The sequence below is a fragment of the Channa argus genome, chromosome 9, assembly GCF_033026475.1.
Source record: "Channa argus isolate prfri chromosome 9, Channa argus male v1.0, whole genome shotgun sequence".
Lineage (NCBI taxonomy): Eukaryota > Metazoa > Chordata > Actinopteri > Anabantiformes > Channidae > Channa > Channa argus.
This window is the reverse complement of record NC_090205.1, coordinates 8,231,233-8,250,602: the sequence shown is the minus strand read 5'-3', so window position 1 is coordinate 8,250,602 and position 19,370 is coordinate 8,231,233. Positions and strand designations below refer to the sequence as shown.

Genomic DNA, 19,370 nt, shown 5'->3' with positions numbered 1-19,370 from the left:
GGGTTTCTGTAACCTCCCACTCCTTCATTTGCTTGGTCTCTGAGGTTTAAGACACAGGCTCATATTATGTTCTGCATCTAATTGCATTATTTAGCATTTAAATGTGTTCCTTATAAGTAGGACGTATCAAATTATGCATTACAGTTGTTGATTATCATTTCTATGAATTGAATCTGCATCACATAAAGAAAGTTGTCACTTTGTGTTCCTCCTTTTCTAACATGTTAATCGTCTGCGTCCCGTTTTCCACCAGGGCTCAGCTGATTCCTACACAAGCCGACCGTCTGACTCGGATGTGTCCCTGGAAGAGGAGAAGGAGGGTGGTCGGCAGGAGAGGGAGCAGCAGGCCACGGTTCAGCTCGAGAGGGCAAAGGTCAGATTGGCTGGGAGCTATTTACAGGACAGAGCTTCGCAGTGTCCAGTATATTACATCAGAACACAGATAATCACAGATAATCTCCAGCAGTTAAGACATGACATGTTCACACCTGTTCTGTAGTTTTAGGATGGATTTCTTATTTCTGATGACACTAGGCTAAACACTTACAAAGTAGATTTATCACTATTATTTTTTGTTGGGGTGAAAACACGTATCTATGATTTGAGTAACCACATATTCCATTTTCCTCAAAAGAAAACAAAGTAATGCAGGCAGTTTATATTGTATTTTGAGTTTTGGGAAAGACTTGTTTTGATTCACTGACTTTACACCTGTCTATTCCATACACTGACATTTGAACATCTTCTGTAAAAAAATCTTCAGACTTTTGCAGTAAGCAGGACTCTAGAGTAACACAAAATGTGTCTTGGTTTTGTTGGAAATCTTAGTAACTTCATTAGACAAAAATACCCGGTTTTATCTGGTAGTTTTTATTACTAATACTATAATTATTATTCTGTAGTGGTGGTAGAGCTACAGTAAATGTATCTAATAGTACTATTAGCAAACACCAGCAGTGTTAAGAAGAACTCTGGCTCTTTGCAGCTTTGTAGTAAGATCACCACAAAAACACACTTTGGCATGTGTTTTTACGCCGGCTGCCCTTCCTGGCGCATCCCTCCCATTTTGGGGCCACACCTGGTGGGCTAGGATTCGAACCCATTGCCTTCTGCATCCCAGCAATATGCACTACCACTGAGCCATTAACTTATTGCCCCTGCTGATTTCTGGCAGCTACCTGTGTCAGGAGGTCTGAAATAGCATCTGTATAGCAGCTCCCAACCCCACCCACCACTGCAGAATCTCTGTACGATGCTGGAGCTTCATGAGCACTGTAATAACTCTCTGCTCATGTTATGAGCAATTTCCTAATTAAAATTGATCGATTTTATATTTTTTAATGCTGTAATAGACTAAAGGGGTTTGTAATTCCATTCACCTATCACCACTCATGTTGCTACGTCATTGCTGTGATGAATTTTTCCTCCCTTCTGTCTTACAGACTAAATCAGTGGCGTTTGCTGTGAGGACTAATGTCAGCTACTGTGGTGCGCTGGATGAGGATGTTCCTGTTGGTGGCACGGCTGTTTCTTTTGATGCCAAGGACTTCCTCCACATCAAAGAGGTACATCTGAGCCACCATCCAGCTCTATGTAACCTACTCTATGGTACTATATTAAAGATTAAATTTAGTCTGCTCAGTCTAGTTTTTAAACATGTACTGTGGATAGTTTTATACCAGCTATTGTATATTTTGTAGATTTTGTCATTTGTTGGAACTTGTATGCGATTTCTGTTTCATGACTTACAAAATTTCACCTCAATTTAATGACAACGGTCCAATAAAATAGTATATTTTAGTCCTAAAATCCAAAACTAGTGAGGTTTTGCTGTACTAAACTGCAGATAAACAAAGTGATGGTAGTTGGCTTCACATTACGTCATTAGTGGCCTCACTACTTGTACAATATTGTCCAGTATTAATTGGTAAGTAGCTTTTATTTATCTTCATCATTCAATAAACAGGTGCAGGTGCGCACACAGTTTTTTCAAACCACCTGCTGCAGAATGTCCCACTGAAGGATGTTCTTTATAAATCTGGCAATGCAATTTAGGTTGTTGCCCTACTGCAGATTGAAGTGATGGTATCGTTTTTATGACAAATGGAAGCCACAATTGGATTTCACCTTTTTGTTTCTTACTTGGGAAATTAATGAGACTTTAGTATCTAACAGTCTTTAACAAGTCAGCCTTTTATTAAACTTCTCTCCTCTTAAGGCAGGTGTATTTTCACATAAAGCTGTTAAATATTGCAGTGCTAAGTTAAAGATATTTTGTCTTTTAAATGGGAATTTCCTGGATCATTATCTTAATTGGAATTCATTCAAAAAACATTACGAGAAATTCTAAAAAATATTCTTGTCTCTCTTCATCTTCAGTCATCATTTTCTATCCATATTGTGCTTCCTGACATGTGCTCTTTAATTTTTATCTCTTAATTTAACAGAAGTACAACAATGACTGGTGGATTGGCCGCCTGGTGAAGGAGGGCTGTGACATCGGCTTCATCCCCAGCCCCCTGAAGCTGGAAAACATTCGACTTCAGCAGGAGCAGAAGAGAGGGCGATTCCATGGGTGAGTAGTAGAAGTGGACCCCATGAGAACCGCTGCATGAGAGTATGTAGACGCGGTAGCAGATTTTGTAGAGAAGACACGTGGATCAAAAGGGATCAATGGAATAGCTTGGAGGGATTCACCTGTCAAGGAGTGAGCCACTTTAGATATGAGTAGAGCCGGCAGCGAGGGAGGAAGTCAGGTGGAAGAAAGCCAAGTTATGTTGTGTGGCCCAGACTGTCAGAGGTGTGTCTGGACTGTGGCCAGCAGAGACTTTTCTATCAGTTAGAGTAAACAGGAAAATAAGAAAAGCTAAATGCCATCATCTTTCTTCAATTACAGTTATTATAGGAAAAGATGTCACCTTGAGTAAATTCATTTTTGGGTTTGGAATCAATTACAACAAGTCTGTAGCCTCGGGAATAAAAGCACACTGGAGCTTTTATTCATGTAAATAAATATGATTCATTCCAATGCAGTATATCCTTTCGTTGTATTAGTTATTTTCCATATTTGTTTACCTTAATGTCTCGTAGCTCATTGCTAACTCAACATATGGTAGGTAGAGCATATTGTCAGGTAGAATGGCAGGTAACAGCTACAGGTGAGGCAGGCATGTAGCAAAACAGGATGGCATAAAACCAAAGCCCATGACAAGCAAAACATGTAGGAGGCTCATGGTACAAGACAATCTGGCAACGGAATCCAACAAAACAGGCCAGTACGTATGCGAGAGGAGCTGAGGAGGGAAATCAGCACTTCTAATAGGCTCTATCCATCCAAGAAAACACAAACAATATTTCCTGTCTTTATCTATTTTGTAGTGTGAAGACATTCTGTGTGTTTGTCTGTTTCCTAGGGGCTGCTAGTGTTTGACTGATGACTTCTTGCTGGATTTCACATTAACACAATCCTCCTTCTATCCTCTCTTATCAATGTAGCAGTAAATCCAGTGGGAATTCCTCCTCCAGTCTTGGAGAAATGGTGTCGGGAACATTCAAGCCAAACCCAAACTCTGCAGGTTGGTCCCAAACACACAAGTCCATTTAGCTGTGAGCGTAAACACTGCGGTCAGATTCCTAGAGGGAATTGTACTGTATGTCTCTGTAACATCTTTGTATTTGTGAGTATTTATTCACCTTCTGTGATATTTTGATCCCAGACAAGTATGCACTTACTGACTTACTTGAGTGTTCCTTTATTTTTCAGGAAAGCAGAAACAGAAAGTGGTGAGTAGGGTGCATTATTATTTTCATGTTTCAAATATAATTATCACACTTTTAACGGCCAAATACTATAGAAATTGTAGCTTTAATACAGACAAAAAATGACAAATATTGGTACTACAGTATATAATCCCAAATAATTAAATATAGTAGGACATACATGAAAGAACGATACCATAGGAGGCTTTATTATCAACAACAGATTGTGTGCTTAAAAGGTTGCCATGTCAAATATCAGCATATTCTCACTTGTTGTAAATTTAATTATTCGTTTTTGTCACATCGTGTTTTTTAATGCTGCCAAGTGTGTTGGTGGGTTCTTCTGCTTGTAGTTTAATAGAATCCCTGTATGTACTAACAGTGTTAACAAAAGAGATCTAATTATAACGGTTAGCTGACAACTCAGTGTCACCGGCTTTCACGCCAGCCAGAATTGGATCTGGTTTGAGTAGTTTTGTTTGCCACCTCAGACAGAGATGGAAAGATTTCGCTCCAGTAGATAACCAGTAATGGGCAGTTCCAAAACATGTTGGACATCTTGTCCAATTTCTGTTTTGACAGATGCAGACTGTGTAGTATTTGTGAACACCCGATTTCTGACACATACAGAAGATGAATGAACACGTTATTGTGGCTCTTCCCACACTTATTCGAAGTCTGCCTCTGGTAAATGCTACCGCAGTTGTATGCGTCCTCTTTGTTTACATTCAAAATGTGATAAAAATATTTTAAAAAATTGGACTATTTATTAAATTTATCATTGTTGGAGCAGATGTACCAGCGATTTTACTACAATGTATGTGTCAATAAATCAAGTCATTGTTTTTTTAAGCCAACTGTGTTCTTCTGAAAATTTTACTTTGTAGTAAAACATATATTTTATTGACAAAATCTGGCTATGTGCTTTACTGTAGTTCTGGTCATATTCACAATAAATCTCAGCAGTGGTAGACAAGACATGGAAGTATTTTATTGGATACATGTTTACATTGTGGACCAGGCTTTGATTTTATTCCAACTAAGGCCATATTCCCTTAAACCACTAACCGAATTCAACACGCCTGGACTAAATATGTGCATGAAGGCTTTAGGTTGTATTACATTGAGTAGTTGGTGCATCTGAATCGAATGCACTACCAAGAGGTTGTGGTCCGTGAGCGCAATAACATTTCTACTGCTTAAATTATTGGTGTAGATACATTTTGATATTTCATGTAGGAAATGGAGCGTTATCGACTACTCGTAGGTGACACTTGTTTATAATATCAAAGCTTGACTGCATGTTCTCACTTTTCTCCAGGCTGAGCACATCCCCCCGTATGACGTGGTTCCCTCCATGAGGCCTGTTGTCCTGGTGGGACCCTCCCTAAAAGGTTATGAGGTAGGACACACTGCTGCTCCTAAAGCCATCTGATTCATCCTCTTCTTCACACCCACAGCTGAAACTAGAAAGCTGTTTTCTATTCCTAGTAATTTAAATGCATTAAATGGCACAAAGACATTTACTATATTTTTGTATAAGCTCAAGGTGAGTGTGTTTGTATAGTGAGTGAGTAAGTAACATTTGCTTTTAGCTTCATTTGATACAACAAAGCTGGCTAAGGCTTTTCATTGAGGCGTTTGCATGCTCCCTGTGTGCTTTCCTTCAGGTACTCTGGTTTCCACCCATAGCCCAAAGACATGCTAGGTTAGTTAGATTAATTGTTAGCCCTAAACCTGTTACTGTATCAATGTAATTTTGTCAGCCCTGTAATAAAACCTGTCCACAGTGTAGTCCGCCTTAGCACCAAAGACCGAGCTGACTCACGCCTTTAGTTGCACCATCTTGTTGGTTTTGACTAATCCCTCTGGAATTTAAAGTGGAACTTCTCATTGATTATCAGTTACCAGTGAAAAGACAAGCAATAAAGAAGGCCAAGGAGGGGGTGGCAGGTGGGAGCTGGAGTCAGTTGTCATGGAATCACTGTCCTCACCTCCCTTTCTGGTGTTGCCGTGGTAACAACCATCTGGTTGAACTGCACCAGTATGAAAAAGTGGAGCATGTTTTGAAATTAGAAACAGAGAATAATGTGTACTGAAGATGAAATTATCCTCATTCTTTATTAGAGACGAGTTGCTAAACAGCATGTTGTGTTTCCTTAAGAAGAACACATCTTAGCTATTAATTACCTCAGACATCTTTACATTTTATTGGTTGCCACAGCAACAGAAGCCAAATCAATTCTTCAAGTAATAAAGCCTCTGATCAACATGATTTGATGTGTTTAGTGATGTTTTTTTTTTCCGCCAATGTTACCTTTATCAAAAATTAGGTAATGAATAAGCATCACGTCATGCATTATATCAAACTTGCAGTTGCAGTAGTAGAGGAGCAGTAGAGGAAGTATCAAATGCTATATTTTAAATAATTATTTTATTTAGTAATACCCCAAATCATTCATTAGGAATCAAGAAACAAACTGTGCATTTGAAATGGTGCTTAAGTTCTGATTGCACATTGTAAATGCAAATTTTGCAGCCAAATGATTCTTGATGGTGTTACATTACTACTGTAGGTATTGGAGCATTAATACTAACATAATATGTGTACAAACAACATTTTAATGTTGCATCTGGTTGAGCTGAAAAGTGTCTACTTTATAAACTATTTAGTTGTTTGATCCATAATGGTATATCATAATTTATAAACTGATCAAATTTTGATCCTAGAAGTAATTTGAAAGCTTTAGTTATCAGATAAATGCAGAGGAGTAAAATATATCTCTCTGAATTAGCATAAAACAGCTTGAGTATGTGGAGTTAGTTACTTTCCACTGCTGTCCAGTTGATTTGGACACATAAAATAGCAGTCGATACTGCAATTTTTCATCTGACAACTGCTCTGTGTTTTAGCTCAAAGGACATGAAGCCGCTGTCAACACTCTGTCACTGCCAAACTCATTGAGCGAATCAGCGTGACAGCTGGCACAGCGTTGCCTGTTTGGAATCACGTATCCATGTATTTATGGCCTTAAATCAACAGAATGAACAGAAGCGACTACCTCTGCTCAGAAATCCTCACATTTCTGTTTCAGTTCAAGGCCTCAGAGTGCCACTCACATTCATCAGCCAAACATTCATTGGAGGCTGCGTAGTGTGATTGCCCCAATTTATCACCTGAGCATTGGCCTTTCATTGTAGCTCCTAATAACTTTATTTAATGTGGCAAACGTTTGTTCAGCACAAAGCCACTATGCTCACTGTAGACAAACTGCTTGATCAAGTGTGTAATTTACAGACCCAGCTCAGCAGCAACCTGCGTGAACAGCATCAGAATGAATAATAAGAGTCCAGTTGTTTGCTTCTTCATAGCATATTCACTAAGAATGCATAGGGATGTTGACGCTGTCTATCTCTTTAGTGTATTCATAACTTGCTTGACATGCTCCGCTCTCTTCCTCTTCCCTTTTCGTCTCATCGCTCTGCTTTCTCCACCATTCCTCAACCTAGGTGACGGATATGATGCAGAAGGCGTTGTTTGACTTCCTCAAGCACAGGTTTGATGGGAGGTGAGCAGTCAAAGCGAAAGATCATCTTTCAGTTCAGTTTGCTTTTCTCTGTTCAACATGTATGGTTTGTATTGTTGCAGGATATCCATTACAAGAGTGACAGCAGACATATCGTTGGCCAAGAGGTCAGTACTAAACAACCCCAGTAAGAGGGCCATCATTGAGAGATCCAACACGCGCTCCAGCCTTGGTAAAGCTACAGGAACTGTCTCACTCAATGATGTGCATGTCTTGTACTGTAGGTGTTTACGTTTTTTTTGTGGGTTTTTTTTGTGTAATTGCTTCATAGATGTTCTGCTGCTGTATATGTTATTGTGTTGTTGTAGCGGAGGTCCAGAGTGAAATAGAAAGGATCTTCGAGCTTGCCAGGTCTCTGCAGCTGGTTGTGTTGGATGCAGACACCATTAACCATCCAGCACAGCTCATCAAGACCTCATTAGCACCCATTATTGTCCACGTTAAAGTGTCCTCGCCTAAGGTAAGATTGAAGGCTGAGATGCTAGATAGTGTCGATTTTCACCTTTACTGCTTCCTCCCAGCAGCATACCGCGTTGTCGATATTTTCCCTTCAGCTTATCCTGTAAGCTCGCGGTCACCACAGCAGTTCATGTGGTCCACATGTCAGTATTTTTTTTTTTTTATCACCAGATGCAAACCTCCCCAATTTTACTGGTTTTAGGACAGTTGCTCAAATGTGCACTGCCCATTGCAACCTCAGCAGCTGAGGTTGGGGGTTCAATGTCTTGCTCTCTCACATATGACCAGGGGGAGTCAGGGCACAAACTACTAACCTTACAGTTGATATTTAAAAGTAATACAAATGCTCTCAGAGACAGCTTCAGCTTCGATGCCTTGATATTTACATTTCAGTGTGAAATATGAGAGAACCTAACCAAGCAGTGAGGGGAAATCTGAAGCAGAACGCATGACTGTCACACTTGCAGTTTTACCTATGGGAAAAGTGACAGGCATGTTATTACTTGTGTTAGAGTGTCATTCTGGAAGCTTAAACTTGTCTCCCAAGCTTGCACACTTGCACCTGTGCTGTTTAGAGTGCACTTTGAAATCACAGCAAAACAGAAAGTCATCAGAGACAGAGACAGAGTAAAGGAAATAGTGTGGCCTTTTTACTTAGAAGTAGGTCTTTGTAGTTCTTTGCATAACTGGAGCTGTTTCCTTGTGTTCATCAACTGTTGTGTGCTTCCCACAGGTCCTGCAGCGGTTGATCAAATCGAGGGGGAAATCTCAAAGTAAACACTTGAATGTGCAGCTTGTTGCAGCTGAAAAACTGGCGCAATGTCCTTCAGTGAGTAACTTTAAACATCCTTTTAAATGTAGGAAAAGCAACCGTTTAGTTGGGTGTGAAACATGCAAAAGAAATCCATATTCAGCAGCAGTAGCTACACTTTCCTCTCCTCCTTTACAACCTCAGGAGATGTTTGACATTATTCTGGATGAGAACCAGCTGGAGGATGCATGTGAACACCTGGCAGAGTACCTGGAGGCGTACTGGCGTGCCACACACACTTCACTTAGCACACCACTCAATCCCCTGCTGGGACGCAATCTGGGCTCCACTGCTCTCTCTCCTTATCCAGCTGCCATTCAGGTGAACATGTGAAATAGACAAAAAGTTATTTTTAAGTCTGAAGTCACAGCATTTGCTTTTTTGAATCCTAACATGCAAAGTTCATCATACTTATTCTACTCAGCTGTCGCGGTAAATGTTGTGTTAAACAGAATCAGTCTGTCCTCCCTTCAACAGGCCCAAAGAAACAGGAACAGCAATCACACAACAACAGACAATTCACAGGTACAACGTCGCAGCCTGATGCCTGCTGATGAGAACTACCATAACGAACGGGCACGGAAGAATCGCAACCGTCTGTCCTCAGGCTCACAGCACAGTCGGGACCACTCGCCTCTGATGGAGGAGGACTACCAGGATCCCTACCAGGACTCTTACAAGCCTCATCGTAACCGAGGATCGCCAGGGGGCTACAGCCAGGAATCCAGGCACCGCCTTTAAACTGCGGCCTCAGTAAACAAAGCGTGGGCCTGCCTCTCTCTGAACAACCGCCATGGACCTAAGAGTTGAGGCAGCTTTTCTATAACATGGTGAAACTACTACACTCCGTTGGACTGTCTTGTACAATCTTGTATTGATGTGTAGTACCTCATATTCTCTTTGGCCTAGGCAACTGCCAAATAGGCACTTGAACCTTAAAAATTAAGAATCCTGCTCTTGCTTTGTTGTGAACACGGGAAGGGAGTGTATATGAACGTAGCACAAGAGCAGAGAAGTTGTAAATGGAATCCTTAACCTGGACCTGATAAGAGTACACCCCAGACGTGGCTTGTGATTGAAGTACACTGGCAGAAGACAATGTGTGCTCTTCAGGACCCTTCCCACCATCTCAGCTGTTACTGTAGCATCCAGCCAGGACTGTAATTACAGGTCACTGCCTGCTTCAATTCAGTGCCAGACAGCGAGAGCATCTAGTGGTGATGATCAGCACAGAAACAGTTTGCACGCATTCAGAAACTGGTACAAGCAGAATACAATGAGTCTTTAATGCTCCTCAAATGTATTTGCCATTGTCCTCAGTGTAATCGATCTTGTGGAAGCCTGTTCCCAAATCCAGAGTTTTAAACATTTATTTGTTTGTTTGTTTGTTTAGTTACATGGGCGGTGGTGTTGTTTGCTCTTCGGGGTTCATATGGTAGCTCCCTGTGCCCAATTTTTTTTTGTAGTTAACAATATTAAAACTGAAAAAATCAACTAAAATCATGCAGATATTGTTACAAAGTTCAAACCTCAGGAATGAGAGGTCATTCAGACCTAGAAGCGCGCTGACAGATGTAGCTTTTATGTGTTTGCCCATCTGATGGGGAGTCAATTATTGGTACAAGATTTAATCATTTACTTTTAACTGCAAAATTATTAATATAAGGGTCATGCCAGCATGTTTTTTATATGCCATACATTTATCCTCTACTGTTGTCTGCCGTGTGTTTGACGGGACATCATTTGAAATTGAAAGATTATAGTGAATGATTTTTACTGAGGGCTTCCAAATGTGTACAGTCTAAAAATTCAGTTAATGAAATTGAATTCCGTATATTTCTTCTTTCAAAGCCTTTTCATACATTTTCCATCATCTACTAAAAATATTCTTTCCATCACCCCTAATTTTTAAAGATAACATAAAGCAGTAATTTAAACTGGCTCCCTCCTGAAGTTTCATTGTGTTCAGTTTGAGTTTCATTAGACTCCTAATAAGAAAGCACTTGGGCAAGGCTGCGATGCGTTAGCCGTATATTTTACATTATAGTTTTGTTTAAATGTAAGGCAAATAATCCAATAAATTCACTTGTATGTTGACAGCTAATACAGGATTAATATATCATTAACTTTTAGTGACATATCCTTGTATTGTGTCGGTGAAGATTCTCAGTCATCTAGGTTTGGTTATCGTGAGATTGAATCGTGTCATCTGGACTTATTATTTTTTTTGGTTAGAAATGTTTCGCTACGTATCCAAGCAGCTTCTTCAGACTGAATAAAGTACATCAAAAACCTGAGGACAGCTCAAAAGAGCAACGTGGTGTATGCAGTCCAGTGAAGTGAAGAACGCTCAGATCTTTACATTGGAGAAACCAAACAGCTTCTACACAAGAGGATGGCCCAGCACAGGAGAAGCGACTCCTCAGGACCAGAATCAGCAGTGTGCCTACATCTGAAGGTCAAAGGACACTCGTTTGAGGATGATAATGTCCACATTTTGGACAGAGAATACATAGTATGAGAGAAGAGTGCGTGAAGCGATTTATGTTCACATGGAGAATCCTTCTCTCAACACAGGAGGATGTGTCAGGCACAACCTGTCTCCCATTTTTCATGCTGCCCTTTCATCCATCACCATCCGTCCACTTCACTCATCAACACCTAACAACCCCCATCTTAGGGGCTCTTGGGGTTAGAGTTGTAATTGGGGTAGGGTTGTAATCTTTCACCCAAGATGGATGAAAGATGGATGTGTGAAGATTCAGACCACTTCACACATCCACCAGGGTCATAATTGTTACATCTTGATGAATCCACCCTGTTCCCACCTCCCACCTTAATGAGTCTATTTAGGCCAGGGTGGAACAAAGGCCTACTCTGGAGGTTATAACTGGGTTCCCTAGCCGCTGTATTCAGACTGAAGAAGCTGCTTAGATAAGTAGCAAAACGTTTCTAACCAAGAAAAAGAAGTCCAGTTGACATGATTCAATCTTCAGATATCCTTGCATTGTGTAAATAAAAATATGTTTTCCAATTTTTTAGCCAGAAATCTCATTGTGCTTCAGTTATACAGGAAAGATTGACAAGGGCAGTTCTGTTCTTATCTGCCACATACAGTAGCTTTTATTGTTGATGTTTCAGAACTTTGGAGCATAAGAAACAATTTAAAAAAAGATTTGAATACTGCCTGTGAGAGAATGATACATTAATTAGTTCTGTGTGCACTGTAATTTTAAAAATGTAATGAAAATAAACTTCCCACATGCTGTTGTATGGATAGCACTTTTTTCACTTGTATCAAGAAACATAGGCATGCATGTTCTTTACATTTTAGTCTATGCAAATCGAGCACTGCAGAACTGTAACATGCTACCTCATTAAATCATATGGTTTATGAAATGAAAACAAAACCAAAATAACTCAGTAAATAATTATGTCGGTTTTCAGTGCCTAAGGCTTATTTAAAAAAATCTCAAAGGAGTTACATTTGCTTTTCCAAAGGTTTGCAGTAGTACATATATTTTCCTGTATATTTTGATTATATATAATACTGCAACATACATACAATGTTGTATTAGCTGTGTATTAATGAGACACATTAACGGAGCAAGTACGCATGCGCACCAATGACAGCTAGTCGCTCAGCGCACTTCTGAACAGCCAGCTGATGTCAAGGAGCTAACAGCCACAGTGTTTAGCATTTTGGACGGAAATTAGCCGTCACGTAGAAATTCAAACCCTATGGGAAACAACATTAAGATTAATTTGTGCAAGTATGGCGCTGGTACTTAAGAGTTTTGACAGCTCCGTGTCTGTGTAGTGACCGAGCTAGCTAGCTAGCTAGCTAGGTAAAGTTGATAGCGCTGAATAGCATCAACGCTCGCTGGCTAAGTTACAGCGGATTCTCACAAGCTGGCCAACAAAATCCTCATCGTCAGCCATGGGAATACTATTTACGAAGCTATGGAGGCTTTTTAATCACCAAGGTAAGAATGGCACCGTGGCATATATTATGAAGCCGTCGAAACATTTGGGAAATTAATGGACTCGAAAAGGCCTTCTTTGAAAGACAAGTGTGCTCCGTTCATACTCGCCTGGGAACCAGCTTTCCTCATGGCATTTAATAAATCCTATTGCTATCATGATGTTGTCCAGTGTAAATGTTTATGTGTCTATCTGGCGAAGAATGTTGCCGTTTTCCGACAGACCCAGTGTTTTCTACCAACTCAAGTGTTCGATTATTTATGCTCTCACGGGTTGAAACACAGTCGTTCCCCCGCTAGTGATTTTTAATCAGTGAACGGATAACGATGTGGGCAATCGCGAAACCTGTGTAACGTGATTCCCGACGTACGGTCCAGTGCTCAGCCTGCTCCAGTGGTGTTGTGACTAGAGGCAGTTACACAAACATGGCCCAGTGAAGTCAGCCACATCAGCAGAATGCATGGGCCAACGAGGATCAATGAATGACTCAAGAGTGAATCATACTGACGTTGTGATACCTGTAATCAGATCACCTTGCCACTGGAAAGTCAGGAATGCAGGTAACTCTGCACACTGCTTCACGTCCTGGAATAACTATAACTTCCTAATTTTAGCAGCAACCATTGCTGCGACCTTCTTCATTATACTTTTATTCAGAGTTTACAGTGCATCTGGTGAGTTCACTTATTGTGCATAATAAGCTGTTAAGTGTAAGAGAGGCCAGATGCAGGTGTGTACACACCTACTGTAAGTGCTGACACAAATAATACATTATGCCAACAGAAAATTTACTGTCTATTTGATGTGCAGTGACAATTAAATGATTCTTGCAGCCAACATTACTCTTTTAAATGACTGATAAACTGGTATAGCCATTGGAATACACAGCCACTTTGCTGCTGCCACAATGTTGATTTGCTGCTGGTTTCCATTTGTTCTAAAGCATTTAAAGTTGCTGTCCAATTTCTAAAACATGTATTTTGTTCACTGTGAGAAAAGGAACCTGGAGAGTGTCACACAAGATGTGTATAGCCTGTAACTCTAGACAGACAGCCAAATTCACAATTCAGTTTGAATCCAGATTTTCCAGTTTATCTATTCCATGTGTCCATATGTTTGGAAATAATTGGATGATTTATTCGTTTATGGAAATCATTTTAATAATCATTGCAAATATCTATATATATTTTTATGCTATCGGTTGGACACAGCTAGAAATTGAAGTATTTAAGCCAAACATAAGAAATGGCAGAATAATCTAAACAGAAAACAGACTCCAAAAACCCATGTAGTTACTGTGCCAACTGCTCATAACTATGTTAACTGTTTTTAAATAACACGTCTACAAGCAGCGTAGCTTGCACCTGCATGACCCTTTTTTTTTTTCTAGACAAGATGTTTTTGCCCCGACCTCCTCCAGTTCTAAAAATCCTCCAAGGATAAAAGAGGCTGTAGTTGCTGGCTGTTGTATCTATGCATCCAGTCTAGTATGTTGTCTAATGTGGGTACTGTTTGTATATGCTGTAAGTTGCAAAGATAAGGCCCACATCTTCTGAAATTCAGTTTGCAGCTTTCATTTCCTTACCTTTAGTGGGGTTTTAATCACACTTGAAGTGCCAGCTGCCTACTAACTACAAATCAAAAGTGACAAAATACTGTAGCTATACATAGTAATTTAACGGACCTGCAACGCATAGAAGTGTTTGCATAGTTGCAAATTTTAAATATTTACCAAAATAAATTGTAAAAGCCATTTACAAGATCTTTTAAAGTAATAAAATCACATAGACTAAGCATGAACAAGAAGTAGTAAACCGCACTTTAAAACACAACAGAAACAAAAAGTAAGAATATGGACTTGGTCCTGCTCTGACTAGTTCCTGTTTCCCTTAATTAACATTTTGCCTATAACAACTCATCTGATTTCTATGTTGTGCATCTGGAACATGATGTAATAAAGTTTTCTGTTTGAAAGAACCTTTTGTGCTGTAGATCATTACAGCTGGCTTTTTATGTTACAAAAGATGTATAGAAAAGCAGCCAACTGTTTGATTCCTCATGCTTAAGTACTCTGTGTCTGACACTCTAATCCTAATATTTAGCTTAATACAGAATTTATCACGTTAATGCATCAACAGGTAAAAGGCAGTTCATCCTAGCTGTCACATCTCGTTGTCTTTTTCATAAGTAAAAAAAACTGTGTGTGTGAGAGGGGAAAGACTGAAGGGATGGCATACATAATACAATTTTCACAGCTGCTGCTGGGTTCAATCTGATTCTACAAGCTTGCTTAAGACCACCCACCAACTCATCTGTAGCTGTGAAAGTGCACTGTTCAGAGCACCACAATGTCTCTGTGATGCTGGATGTGTGAAGCTACACAATTCGGTACTGAAGGATACTGTAGAACACAAAAAAAGGCCGTTGTCTGGATCCTTCAATGCAGTTCTGCATCAACTGACATCTTTTAACCACATTTCACAGCTGTTTACATAACACTCATAAATCAGTCCGTCACCAGCTCTTAGCTACACACTAATGTGACTGTTGGCTGTGTGAATTCTTTGTAAGTGTCTTTTAATCCTTTTCAGAGCACAAGGTGATTATTGTGGGTCTGGACAATGCTGGCAAGACCACTATTCTTTACCAGTTGTAAGTATTCAAACATTCTGTATTACTTCCACTAAACTTCTTTATATGTCCATTTATAAATTTACTAAAATGAGTTTTCCTTGTATAAGCCAGACTGAAGCCTTTTTTTCCCCTCTTTTGTCTTCTACAGCTCAATGAATGAGGTGGTACACACCTCTCCTACGATTGGCAGCAATGTGGAGGAGATTGTGGTCAACAATACACATTTTCTGATGTGGGACATTGGGGGCCAAGAGTCCCTTAGGTCATCGTGGAATACATACTATACTAACACAGAGGTAATGAAGGCTCAGGTGTGCTTACGGCTAACCAAGAACAAATATGGTGTTTAAAGTTGAGATGCCTTCTCTATGCATTATTGGTCATTATTAACGGTCAATTAATTCTCTCCATCTTTTTCGACTAGTTTGTAATTGTGGTGGTTGACAGTACAGACAGAGAAAGGATCTCTGTGACCAAAGAAGAACTCTACAGAATGCTAGCACACGAAGTGAGTATCATAAAAAGAAGTCAGAATGATACTTACAGGTTACTTTATCACACATTTTTTTATTTAATTTATTGGTCATATATTGGTCATAGATGTAAATTATTCCTCGAGGTATACGTGTCTTGTAATAATATACATCTATGTATATTATTACTACAACACACATATATGAAACGTATATATCTCTCTTTAGAGAGAGTGAGAGAGCGAGAGAGAGCATTACCTGCCCACATTGTTTGCACATTTGTCAATTGTGAAGCCTGTTGCCTAGTGGACCAAAGACATGTGACACTGTAAACAACACATCCCTGCTGAGAACCTGGTGGAGATGTGAACCAAAGGAGATATATGGTGGCACATAAAAGTTCTAACAAAACCCATGTGTATAAATGGACATGTTTTCGATTTTGTTGAAGTTGATGTTGTTTGTTTGTTTGTTTTTGGAGCAAACCATATGATGCTATTTAGCAGCTAATCAAACAGCTGACTAAATTATTCATTATGCTTTTAACTCACAATTTTAATTAGAGTTGAAATTTCCTCACCTCTTGTTGTAACTGGATTATTTCCCTTTTACAATAAAGAAGCGCTGTGTAGATTGTAGGATTATGCCAGTGAAGAGGAGAGGTTTTTTGTTTGTTTATTTGTTTGATTTTTTTTTTTTAGGTGCAATACTTTGTTTAAATAATCTTCATCAAATTTGAAAATATTTAAAAATTGTGACCAGTGAAAATGCTGAGCAGCTAGTAACTTTGGAAAATTAATAGCCCCAGTGGTTGTCGAGAGCAAAAAAGGGCAATCAATTGTAATATAAACAAAAATTAGAACATCAGAATAAAACTAAACTTTAAACTCAAGTCCGACCTGTGCATTAATAATACTATGTTAGGTTTAGGTTTAAATTTGCATCCCCATACATTTAAATATTATGGTCATTAACACATCTTTTACTTTTTGCCAGTTTAAAATAAATCATATTAGGAGAGTTTGAAGGATAAAAACACATACTGTAAACACACATTGGCCTAATATAAGAAACAAAACACATGGTGCCAGCCATCCTTACATACACACTCACATAAAAACATAAATGCAAAAGCACAAAAGCACACAGCTACAATGTCTGAGCAATTATCTCATTCAGTGTATTTACATAGACTTAAGTAACCAGGTTACTGTGCTCAGGGAAGCTGACTTCTTAACTGTCATGTGAACTGGAAAGCTGGTTTCTGAAATTGAGGTAGAAAACCTGATTTCCCAAGGTAGACTTCTCCCGGAGAATGCAGATTTTTCTGCCATGTGTCCAGATAACTTATCAGCTAACTCTTATCAGCTTTCTCCGACAGCACACGTGCATAACAAAAGGCTGCAGATGGGAACAATGCTGCCTCGTTTAAAAAATTTATATATATCAGTCTAAAGTTCTGCATAAAATTTAACCGACACAAATTGCCTTGTCAAGGTCTAAATAAATAGCTTTTCGTTTTTTTTCGAGGCATCGAGGAGAAATCAGATGAAACTTTTGCTCCATGTGTCCATGTGTACGTAGATTTTACATTCATGTACACTTCTTTGTGATTACATGAGAAAGCATTTCTTTCCAAAAAAAAAAAATTTTTTGTAGAAAAAAAAAAAAATTTTTTTGGAAAGATTTTTGGAGTTAAAAACTCTTTTTTGAAAAGTGCATATAAACACAGTCATTGTGTCTTTCTCCCTATGCAGTCTTTGTTTCCTTACCCATCGAGGAGCCACTAATAAGCTTAACTGATAAAGTGACAATTGAAGAATGTGGTTATACAAGGGAACCCTGAACCCATTTCAGAGTTCATCAGTTTATACGTAGAGTTAACCACATGAGAAAAGTCCCAAAGCCAATCTGTGCTACCACTGGAGAAAATAAACATAACATTCCTGCAGGGACTGAAAGTTTCTGAAAGAAATGGAGTCACCGATGCATCTAGCACAGGCACAACATGAGTGTACCAGCTTAAGATCCCTGTCAGCGAGAAAACTTCGATAATATGAGATGACAGCAGTATTTTCAGCTCTAGTGCAAACCCTTCAGTTATGTGTGTGAATAAAGGTTAAGTTTGTGAGTCCTGATGATGTTTAATAAAGAATTCATCTTTCATAGCATCTCCTTTTTGATGTCTCTTATCTACTTTCCAGGATTTAAGAAAGGCAGGGTTGTTGGTCTTTGCCAACAAGCAGGATGTGAAAGGTTGCATGTCTGTGGCTGAGATCTCCCAGAGCCTCCAGCTTACCTCAGTTAAAGATCACCAGTGGCACATCCAGGCCTGCTGCGCGCTCACTGGGGAGGGGTGAGAACTCTATTTAACACTTGCTCAACTTGTAAAAATGTGAGGAACACTGTGTATGCGCTTACGTCATTGTCTTTAAGTTATTTTGCATGTCAATGCAATAAACTGTACATACTGAGTCTGACAAAGATTGAATTATGTCAACTGGGTACCGAGGACAACTTCCTCAGACCTTCATCCTGAAGACTCACGAAGCTACTTGGATAAGTAGTGAAACATTTCTAGCCAAGAAAAAGGAAGTCCAGTTGACATGATTCAATCTTTGGATAATCAAACCTGGATGACTTAGAATGTTCACCTGTACATACTGAGCTTTTGTCCTAATGCCTGTCTTTTTGCATTTCTGTCCCTCTCTCTTCCACATCCCTGTTACCCCGCGACACTCCCAATCTCTTGGTTACCTCCAGGTTGTGCCAGGGCCTTGAGTGGATGATGTCAAGGCTGCGTGTGAGATGATGACCTTTGACTTTGATCAAGAGTGCAGCCTCACTCTCTGCTTTTCGGCCTCCAGACATGAGCTTGTAATGAGGATGGGGGTGAGGTCAGTTGATGTATGACCCTGTCCTCTTTCCTGTGAAGCTGACGTGAGCAGATCGCTGCCAGGACATTATATTCTTCAGTTATAATTTATTATACAAAAGATGTCTGAACTCAGAACAAGAAACATGACCTTTTATGGAAGACATTGGACAATAGAGACTCAGATTATTTAAGTTTAAATTTCTGCACGGTTTTCCTTTCAGCTAAACCTACAAGTCAGCAAAGGAACTTGGAACTATACATGGACTTATTCTTCAGCTGTGTGTGAGTCTTGCCCATGGTGGCCTTGCAGTATTGCCATACTGGCTGTGGTGGTTTTAATTGCCCTTTGTGTGGACAGCCCAGTATTCACTCTCAACGTGGTGCCTGCAGCAGAATGTTGAAACAATTATGGTTGATGGTGACTGAAACATGCAGAAGGGAGGGTCACATCACAACATGCCCTCTTACTTTCAGTCCCTATGAATAATCAGTGAAATAAAGTGTTTTTATCTGTTTCAGATGAATTGCATTGTTATGAATGAGTATTTTGTATGGGTCACTCACTAGATTGTCTTTGTGAACTAAATGAAGCTTTGTTTGTAATCTTTATTATTATTTTTTTTATACAAGTCCTTCAGGGGCCAGAATGTGTCACATGAGCTCATAGTCCCTGCCCCCTTTTCCAGGGTCCATGATGGGCAGCCACAGGAGTATAGAGGAGAAAGCCAGAGTATGACAGGGAGAAGACACCAGTTCATAAATGTGAGCAGCAAACAGTGAGTGGC

The 19,370-nt window shown here is 39.5% G+C and overlaps 2 protein-coding genes across 5 annotated transcripts in view; both read left to right on the top strand.

Annotated features, from left to right (window-relative positions):
- cacnb4a (calcium channel, voltage-dependent, beta 4a subunit) overlaps positions 1-11,893 on the top strand; it is a 31,659-nt gene extending 19,766 nt beyond the window's left edge. For 2 of the 4 annotated variants that reach the window (XM_067516278.1, XM_067516280.1), the window contains 12 exons: positions 254-373; positions 1,443-1,565; positions 2,448-2,575; positions 3,499-3,575; positions 3,764-3,783; positions 5,081-5,161; positions 7,270-7,328; positions 7,409-7,518; positions 7,655-7,806; positions 8,539-8,634; positions 8,761-8,937; positions 9,094-11,893. In XM_067516278.1, the coding sequence (XP_067372379.1) occupies positions 254-373; positions 1,443-1,565; positions 2,448-2,575; positions 3,499-3,575; positions 3,764-3,783; positions 5,081-5,161; positions 7,270-7,328; positions 7,409-7,518; positions 7,655-7,806; positions 8,539-8,634; positions 8,761-8,937; positions 9,094-9,357 (1,407 nt within the window). In that variant the 3' untranslated portion in view covers positions 9,358-11,893. Of the gene's footprint in view, positions 1-253; positions 374-1,442; positions 1,566-2,447; positions 2,576-3,495; positions 3,576-3,763; positions 3,784-5,080; positions 5,162-7,269; positions 7,329-7,408; positions 7,519-7,654; positions 7,807-8,538; positions 8,635-8,760; positions 8,938-9,093 lie in introns of all 4 variants that reach the window. The other 2 variants (XM_067516277.1, XM_067516279.1) reach the window with 1 other exon arrangement.
- Positions 11,894-12,228: 335 nt separating this feature from the next.
- On the top strand, positions 12,229-19,109 carry arl5a (ADP-ribosylation factor-like 5A). Its single transcript, XM_067516283.1, has 6 exons — positions 12,229-12,602; positions 15,192-15,252; positions 15,383-15,530; positions 15,659-15,742; positions 17,912-18,063; positions 18,471-19,109. The coding sequence occupies exons 1-6, from the start codon at positions 12,557-12,559 to the stop codon at positions 18,517-18,519; spliced, it is 540 nt and encodes a 179-aa protein (XP_067372384.1). The 5' UTR covers positions 12,229-12,556; the 3' UTR covers positions 18,520-19,109.
- The last annotated feature ends 261 nt before the right edge of the window (positions 19,110-19,370 follow it).